At 56.9% G+C, this 9217-nt stretch overlaps 1 protein-coding gene across 5 annotated transcripts in view; it reads left to right on the forward strand.

Annotated features, from left to right (window-relative positions):
* SOX13 (SRY-box transcription factor 13) overlaps nucleotides 1-7282 on the forward strand; it is a 45005-nt gene extending 37723 nt beyond the window's left edge. For 2 of the 5 annotated variants that reach the window (XM_033410429.2, XM_033410430.2), the window contains exons 8-14: nucleotides 1876-1961; nucleotides 2170-2332; nucleotides 2746-2855; nucleotides 2993-3089; nucleotides 3405-3548; nucleotides 4344-4626; nucleotides 5352-7282. In XM_033410429.2, coding sequence (XP_033266320.1) covers nucleotides 1876-1961; nucleotides 2170-2332; nucleotides 2746-2855; nucleotides 2993-3089; nucleotides 3405-3548; nucleotides 4344-4626; nucleotides 5352-5628 — 1160 coding nt within the window. In that variant the 3' untranslated portion in view covers nucleotides 5629-7282. The other 3 variants (XM_033410431.2, XM_033410432.2, XR_007471150.1) reach the window with 2 other exon arrangements.
* The last annotated feature ends 1935 nt before the right edge of the window (nucleotides 7283-9217 follow it).

A 9217-nucleotide genomic window follows, 5' to 3' on the forward strand; every position in this document is an offset into this window, starting at 1 on the left:
TTGTGAGGGTGAAGCTGGGAGCTGAGGGTGGAGGGAAGGGGCCTGGATCCTGAGGCAGAAAGCCCAAGGGGGTGTTGGAGTTGAGGGGAGCACATGGCAGCTAGTGGGATATGCCTGGGGAGGGCAGTCGGGGCTGAGCACGGACTTTGGGATTTATTTTGTAGAATGTGGGATGCACGGGAACATTTCAGCAGAGGATGTGTTGTCACACTGGCTGTGGGTGGTGGGGAACAGAGGGGTACCAACTGGAGGTAAGACGGGGTAGGGGCTGCTGAGGGGATTCTAGAGATGGGGGATGACAGTCTGGACTAGGGCAGTGACCGTGGGATGGAGGCAGAGATGGAATTATTAGCCTACGATCATTGATTCCTTATGAGAGGTCCTGGGGACAGGGCAGAGATGCTGCCCATAATTGATCCAGGAGGGGAAAGGGTTTTAAGTCAACTCCCTTTGGTCAATGCTCCCTGTTCCATGTGAGAGAGAAGGCAGGGGAAATCTAGCTGGGTGAATTCCTACGGGTCCACCAGCAAGGGCTTTGGGCCGTGGGCACAGTTCATGGACCAGCACCACTGACTCCTGGGTGGGGGAAGGGAAAACACAAAGGACTGAGAAAGTCAGGCCCTACTTTGAAGGCAGTTTCTAATTTGGGGTGGAGGAGTGGGGAATGGGAATGGGGAGGGGTGAAGGGGGAGGACAGGTTGCACAAAACCATTGCACCTACAGGTGTCCATAGAGCCGAGCTGCAGGGGTGAGGAGGGCAGCGGCCTAGTTGTGGGGAGGGGGCCACACCCTTGCTGGACAAGGGGGGCAGGGGGCAGGAAATAAGTTGTGGAAGACCTGGACTGGCTAGGCTGCCCCCTGCTTTGTTTGCTCCTGAATCCTAGTAAGCAGGAAGCCTGTGGCTGTCAGATGCGCCACCACCCCCGCCCCCGCTACCCCCCCCCCCCCCCCCCGCCTCGGCTGAGTACGAGTAACACCTCTCCCAGGTCACAAGCCCTAGGTGGTGCCCGGGTGCCTATAGCACAGGGTCCAAACTCCCGGGCTCAGCCTTCACAGGCCCCGAGCCCTGCTTGCCCATCGAGTGCCAGCCTCATTTCCCACCTCCCGCTTGCCCGCCTGCCACGCCTGCTCACGCCTCCCCTCCCCCCAGGAAGCCTGCTCCAGTCACCCCAGCTGAACAGAGTTCTCTGGCATGCCACCCATGCAGCCCGTATCACCGCCAGCCATGTGGTCAGTGGTTTGTCTACATGGCTTATCTCTCCACCTCAATTGTCAAGTCAGGGATGCTGGCCCTCCTTGAGGGAGAATGAAGCCAGCTAGGTAGCAGAGAGAGAGTGCATGTAGGGGGGAAAGGTCTAGAGGATGCGGCTGGGTTCAGAGTTCAGATCTCAGATCTCAGTGCTCCCATTCAGTAACTCTATGGGCACCCATGTAACTTCTCCCAGTCTTCATTATCCATACAATGGGATGATGTATTGAGCACCTATTATATGCTACATACTAGGGATTACGTTGAGATGATGCGCATGAGGCCGGCTGCTTTTGTACCCTGCACGTAGTAGGTACAAAACACAAGGACCCGTAGAAAGAGTGGATGGTGTACCTGATCTCGTTTCACCATCGGGTGGGAACTCCGCGGTCAGTGGGTTGGGAAGGGCAGGAACAGGGTGAAGATGCTGATCGGTGTGCCGGGCAGTGGGGGACGAGGGCACAGGAGGTCCTCAGCAGTGCTTTGGGGCTGGGAGGGCAGTGGTTGGAAGCCAGCTGGGCCAGCTCCGAGCCTCTGCCCACTCTGTGCTGCCGGGACCTCGTCAAGCAGGGCGTCTGCTGTTCTGTGCTCATCCAGGACTTTTCTCCTTGCCGCCTTTTCCGTAGTGGAGTATCCGCTGCAGCTGCTGCACAGCCCCGCTGCCCCAGTGGTGAAGAGGCCTGGGGCCTTGTCTGCCCACCACGCCCTACAGGTACTGCCCCCGCCCACTGGCCGGGGGCTCCCGCCCTCACCTGTGGTGGCTGGCTGCCCGCCTAGGGGACCATGGGGTCCTTTGTTCTTGTTCTCCTGCTTCTTCTGTCTTCCTTTCCTGTCTGCTTGTCTCCTCTGTCACCCTGTGTCCCCGCAGTCCCTCCGTGGAGGTGTCCTTTGGTGTCTCTAACCCTCTGGGTCTCCCTCAGGAGCCCTCCCAACCCCTAAACCTCACGGCCAAGCCCAAGGCCCCCGAGCTGCCTAATGCCTCCAGCTCCCCGAGCCTGAAGATGAGCAACTGTGGACCCCGTCCTCCCAGCCGTGGGGCCCCCACACGGGACCTGCAGGCCAGCCCCCCCAGCCTGCCTTTGGGTAAGCCGCCCCTACACCTTTCCCTTCAGCCCTCTTCTAGGAGAGAGCTAAGAGGGCAGGATATGACCCTGAGCGTGTCCCTTCCGCTCTGTGGGTTACAGTTTTTATAAAACAAGGGGTTAGACTTGCTCTCTTTGGCCCCTTTTAGTTCCAGCACTCAGTGTCCCGGAAGAAGATCCCCTTCCTGCTCTCCCCACTGTATCTGATTGGGCACCTGAATCAGGGATTCAGGCCATTCTCATTTCCAGTCTACTGTCACCAGGACTCCAGTGTAAATGGCGCCCCCTTGGGGATGTGCAGTGCAACAGAGGGGAAGAGGGAGCACCACCCCAGGAGCACCACCCCAGGGTGAACTGGGTGTACCTCCCTCAATAGCCCCTCCTTTCCCTTCCTTTCCTTCCCCTGTCCCATAGGCTTCCTTGGTGAAGGGGATGCTGTCACCAAAGCCATCCAGGATGCCAGACAGCTGCTGCACGGTCACAGTGGAGCCTTAGAAAGTCCCCCCAACACCTCCTTCCGTAAGGTATGGGCTCCCACTACCCTGCACCTGGGTGGGCAGGGGTGGAAGACACAGTGTCTGAGGCTACCAAAGGGAAGAGCGGGGGAGGGGAGCGGGGTGCTGCAGAGGGGGCTGATGTACACGTTGCCCTGTCTACCTAGGACCTCATTAGCCTGGACACATCCCCAGCCAAGGAGCGGCTGGAGGAGAGCTGTGTGCACCCACTGGAAGAAGCCATGCTGGGCTGTGACGTGGACGGTGAGGGCTCTGGGTACTGGGCTGATGGGCAGGAGGGCCCACCTCTGCTTCCCACCAGGGCCAGGGTGGGTCAGGTTGTGTCTGTCTCCAATCGCTTCTCTCCCTTAGTCTGTCTGTGGAGTCCCCTTACGTATCTGTCCCTTGTCTGTCTCTGGGCCCCTGCTGGTCTTACTCCTGGCCATCCCTGGCCCTGTGGGAGCCTCCTGGCGCCCTCTGGTGGTCAAGTAGGGGATGTTTTTTTCTGCCAGCCCTGGAGGACTCTTCCTTACCCCACACTGGCTGCCCTGCCTGGCTGACTCCTCCCCTGCTTCCCAGGCTCCCGCCACTTCCCTGAGTCCCGGAACAGCAGCCACATCAAGAGGCCCATGAATGCCTTCATGGTGTGGGCCAAGGATGAGAGGAGGAAGATCCTCCAGGCCTTCCCAGACATGCACAATTCCAGCATCAGCAAGATCCTTGGTAAGGGACAGTGGGGGGGGGGGTCTCGGGGGGCTCTAGGGGCTCCAGGAGCCATAGTCAGCAGGATCTAGTTGCAGGAGTCAGCTGGGTCTAACTGGGGCTTTCTGGGTGATGGTCCACGCCGTGGTGAACTCCAGTGGAATCTGATGGCGCGTGGGAGGCAGGCAGGATGTGGGACAGCTGGGTCCTGGAGTCCGGTACCATTGTAGGGCTCTTCTGATAGCACCTGCACCGAAGAACTCAGGCAGAAGAGAGTGAGTGTGTGCGTTCTTTAGCTCCCCGACCCCATCTCTCCCTAACTTGTTTCCCTGTTTGCCCAGACCCTTGGAGCTGGCGCTGGCAGGAGACAGGAGAGACTGGTATTCTTGGGCTCTCAGTAGAAAGGTCTTTGAAATTATATGTCCTCTTTGGAGGCCAAGGAGAAATGTGGGGCAGGGCCGCTGGAGCTAGAAGAGGGCAATTGTTCTCAAACCTCAGCTCCTCCAGTTCAGGTCTCTTGTCAACTGAGACACCAGGTATTTTGTCCTCAGCAGGGAGCCTCTGGGGATTGTTGGGGGCCTGGGTGGCTACTCTTTTGTTTATGCAAAACATGCAGACCAGAGGCCTCCCAGAGTCGCTGTGGAGTTTGGTATGTGGGTGGGTGCTGTGTCTTAAGGTAGCAATTGGATATCCTTATACATGCCAACCTCATTCATTCGCTCAGTATCTATGGAGCACCCACACTGGGCCAGGCCCTTGCTGTGTATAGGTGCTTGCACATATATCTGGGGACCAAAACCTTCTCGGGGCCTCCAGGATCTGCAGGGGGCTGGGGGTGTCAGCAGAGCCCAGCTGACTGCCTGCCCCTGGGGGCTGGGCCAGGCTCCCGCTGGAAGTCCATGACCAACCAGGAGAAGCAGCCTTACTACGAGGAGCAGGCAAGGCTGAGCCGGCAGCACCTGGAGAAGTACCCTGACTACAAGTACAAGCCACGGCCCAAGCGCACCTGCATCGTGGAGGGCAAGCGGCTGCGGGTGGGCGAGTACAAGGCTCTGATGAGGACCCGGCGCCAGGATGCCCGCCAGAGCTACACGACCCCGTGAGCAGGCCTCCCCAGCGCCTGAGACTCTGTGTGTGTGTGTGTGTGTGTGTGTGTGTGTGTGTGTGTGTGTGTGCGCGCGCGCGTGTGCGCGCACACACACACACACACAGCTCTTGTGAATGGCCGGGGTTAGCGTGTGGCCTTAGTGGGATTCCAGGGGAGCTGTGTGTGTGCACGCATGTGTGTGCATATGTTTGTGTGGGCATTATGTGTGTGTGACTGTAGTGGTGACTGTGACCATGGTGAGTCCCTGGTGGATCAGGATATAGATTTGTGACTGACAGGGGACTAGTGGGTATCTGGAGAAATGTATCCGTGGGTCCCCTTGACAAACTCAGTAAAAATTCAGGGGTACTAAAAATCAAGGTACTAGTTAGTAATCATACAGAGGATTCCGGAGTTGACCAAAACAAGCATCCTAGTGGATTTCTTTAAATAGGAAGCTCCCTGGGGCATATGAAATATACAGTTTCCCAAAACTGGATTTACACACGATCCTCTGGGAATGTCTGGACCCGTGGCCCTGGGGCTGCACGTGTGTGTTTGGGTTTGTAGCTGACAGTGAATTTGCCATCAGAAAGCAGCCAGGGAGCCGGGTGTATGTGTCTTGGAGCCAAAAGGGTGGGAGCTCGGAGGGCACGCCCTGCGGAGGACCGGAGGAGAGCAGGGTCGGGGTTGAAGTGCGGGTGCATCTATAACCATGCCTTTCTTCTGTCCCGCAGCCCGCAGGCCAGCCAGGTGCAGATGAGCCCCTCAGATGTCCTGTACCCTCGGGTGGCAGGCGTGCCCCTGGCACAGCCCCTGGTGGAGCACTATGTGCCCCGCAGCCTGGACCCAAACATGCCTGTCATCGTCAACACCTGCAGCCTCAGGGAGGAGGGCGAGGGCACAGAGGACAGGCACTCGGTGGCTGATGGCGAGATGTACCGGTACAGCGAGGATGAGGACTCAGAGGCCGAGGAGAAGAGCGACGGGGAGCTGGTGGTACTCACAGACTGATCCCGGCTACGTGGGCCTGGCCCTCCTCCATGGGGAAGACCGGGCCCCACGCCAGCAGGCACAGCAACCCCACCCGGACTGCGTTGGTACTTGGACTTGCGCATGCCTGGGAGATGGGCACAGCTGTGCCTTTGTAGATACATTCATGATGGGAGATGCCCCCTCCCCACCACACCTGTGGGCACACCTGAGGATCTGATGGCCCGAGTGGGTCCTGCATGGCGGTGATGGGCTGGGCTGGCTGAGCTCCGTGGTGGCCCTTGGGGCTCGTGGCCAGGGGACACTGTATGACCCTCCCCTCCTGCAGGTCTGCCCACCCCAGGGGTATGGCAGCTACAGACCTGTTCTCCTGGGGCCACATGCTTTGTTTCCATTCTTGTCCTGGCTGGACCAGCCACCATGCGACCAACACGCACCGCCCCACCACAGTACCCCAGATCGCTCCTCTACCACGAGGATCGCTTTGTACTTTGTGCAAAGAGGTCTGGCTCTCCTCCATGTCTCTATCTTCTGCCAAGCCTTTCGTGCCTCTGGCTGGTGTGTGTGTGTGTGTATGTGTGTGTGTATGTGTACCCATGTGCGCAAGTGCACATGTTTTCATCTGTTCTTTCATTGCACAAGGTATTTATTGAGTGCCAGGCACTGTCGCTGACTTCCTGTGGGTGTGTCTCTTGATGCCATTCTTGCTTCTCCGGGGGGCTCTTTCTGTGCTTCTCTTTGTCCCCAAATTGCTACCTCTTTGTCAGTCTGGGTGTCTCAGGTTCTGTGTGTCCTTGGTGCATTTCTCTGTCCTTGTTTCTCTGCAGGGCCTTTTTTTGTGTCTCTCCCTTTCTCCGTGTCTGCCCTTGCCCCTTTAACGCCTGCTGGGTGTCTGTAAGCCCCTGGTCTGCCCTGGGCTCCCCAGCTATCCTGACCTCCCCTGCCTGCCCCTTCACTCCCTCCCTGACTCTGCATGTCAGTTCCCATGGAGCCATTTTTAGCTCCCAGCAGCATGGGAATGTGCTCAGCTTCCAAGGGGCTCTGTCATGGTGCCCCAGCCCCTGGTCCCAACCTGAGTGCCAGGAGTGGGGGCAGGAGGACTGATGGTGCCCCCTTCTGTAAGTGACGGAAGCCCTGGAGAGGGGGCTCTTGTGCAGCTGGTCTCCACTCCTCTGTCCTGAGCAGGGGATGGGAGCTCCCCACCCCCACCCTGTCCTTGGAAGGCTTCATCCTCTCCCACCCAGCTCTGCCCCTACACCTGCCCGCTCCCCTCCCCTCCCCCACTCTACACCCCCCCCTCCCCTCCCCCACTCTACACCCCTAACTTGCCTCAGCTCCTGATCCCTTTCACAAGGTCTTTCCCTAGGAAAATCAAATCCCGTTGGCACCTGACTCCAAAGATCCAGAACAGCCCTGGGGCAAGGTGGGAAGGGAACCCCAAATCCTACAGGGACAGATGTGGAGTCTGTGTCCGTTCCCCCATCTTCTCCCCTTCTACTTCCCCGAACCAACTTCTCTCCAGGCTGTTTCTTTTTTTTATGACTGTAAACATAGATAGTGCTTTATTTTGTTAATAATAAGATAATGATTAGTAACTTAACCAGCACATTTCTCCTATTTACACTTGGGGGAATTTTGTTTTCTGTTGACATAATAAAGACAGACCATTTCAGAATCTGGTCTTTGCTGGGACGGGATGGGGTGGTGAGGCTGGCCCAAGTCCAGAATTCCTAAATGTGCCACCAGCCCGGGCACCACTGCCCCCGGTGGCAGCTCCATGGAACTTCAGGCATGGAGCCAGGGAGGAAACATCCTAGGCAAGGGAGCCCCAGGCCAGATGCCACCCCCAGAGCCCACACTCGAGTAAGACCCCGCCCCTGCTTCAAGGAGGTGAGCAGACCTCACCGCAAAGTGCCCACCCAGGTCCTAAGAAAGAAGGCAGTGGTTAAGAGCACTGTAATAAGAGTCAGGAAGCTCAGGTTCTCCCCAGAACTAGCCACATGGCCTTGTGTGTGTGTGTGTGTGTGTGTGTGTGTGTGTTGGGCGGGTGTGTGTGTGTCAAGTCTCCCCTTTGGGCCTCATTTTCCTCATCTGAAGACAAGGAGTTTATGCCTTAGCCATGGCTCTTCTTTTGGAGAAGGAGCCCTTTGAAAATCTAATGAAAGCTGTGGACCCTCATTCCAGAAAAGGGCTCACATGGACACCACGAGCCCATTTATAAGCCCCCCAGGATACTGATTAATGAAGCAGGGTCTCTATGTACTTCAGGGCTCTGTGACCTTACCCTTTGAAATGAGATCTCAAAGACCTACGTGTCACACTAAGAGAAATAACCATCCCATAGACCTAAAAGAGCTGGGTGACTGAAACTCAAAATGCAACAAGAGTTGATAAAAAGACCAACTCTTGTAGCTGAAAAATGAACCCCATTAATATGGAGTGGGGGCAACAAAGCTGAACAGTACCGTGTCAAAGAGTTGGGCTTGGGTTGGATTAACAGAAGCATGTGTTAACAAGCAAGGTGATGGGCCAGTGTACGCCACACAGTCCTGGTCTCAGGTGCATCATGCCAGCCCCAGGCCCCTGAAAAGAAAAGGCCATTCTCACACTGGAGGGGCCCAGAGGCAGGCATCCTGTACAGAGGACTGGAGGGAGCCTAGTGGATGGACACGTCCTTCAAGGAATGGTTGAGAGGGCCAGGGATGTTTAGTCCAGAAAAAAGGAGACTAGGGTAGGGCAGAAAGGACAAGATGGCTTTCTTCAAAGCTGTCAGCTGGGCAACATAGATATTTGATGTAGCTCATGAGGGAGCACTAGGACTTGGCCTTTTGATGGAAGTCGCGAGGGTCAACATTTTTGACTTAACATAAAAAACTTTTTGACAAAGATGGTCAAAAGTGGTAGTGAGCTTCCCAACACAGAGGCTCTTGAATGCTGGAAAATGGATTTCTAAATTGGAGAGGGTGGTGGTGAGAGAAGGTAGGTATGGTCGATTCCCGCGCCACAAACTTGGGAGTAAAGACACCCCAAGAATTAGGGTCCCGATCTTTTGATCTAGGGAGGATCCTGGCTGCTAGCCTTTGCTGGTTTCTCCCAGCCCAGCCTCCCAGAGCTTTGAGTTTCCTTTTCTTTGCCCTCCCCACCCCAGGTCACCGGCAGCGCAGTGGCAAGCAGCAGAGCCCAGCCTCTTGGGCCCCTTGCGGAAAAGATGAAGGTGCTCTTTGCGAAGAGGAGCTTGGCTGACTGTGGCGCCTGCCCCTTAGTGGTCACAGGGGAGAGTTGCTCATTTCAACTTCCCTGTCCATCTCCGCAACCCTCCAGTCCCCACCACCACCCCTCACTATGTTCCAAACCAAATCTGGGCAGTCTGGTCAGGACACTCCTGGCCAGGCTCGCCCTCACCCCCTGCCAGTCCTGAGTTCCTCTCACTTCCCTATTCCCAGGTTCTCTGTGGCCTCAGGAGAGCCTGAGGCCACTACTGCCCACCTCCTACTCCCTCCAGCAACCCTTGTCCTGTCCTCATTCCAGCTGCTGAGAGAGAGTCACGTGCCCTGCATCCTCCTGGGGTGGGAAAAGCTCTGCCCGGGAACCTGTGGTTGGTGCCCTGGAG

This window comes from Orcinus orca, chromosome 1, assembly GCF_937001465.1.
Source record: "Orcinus orca chromosome 1, mOrcOrc1.1, whole genome shotgun sequence".
Lineage (NCBI taxonomy): Eukaryota > Metazoa > Chordata > Mammalia > Artiodactyla > Delphinidae > Orcinus > Orcinus orca.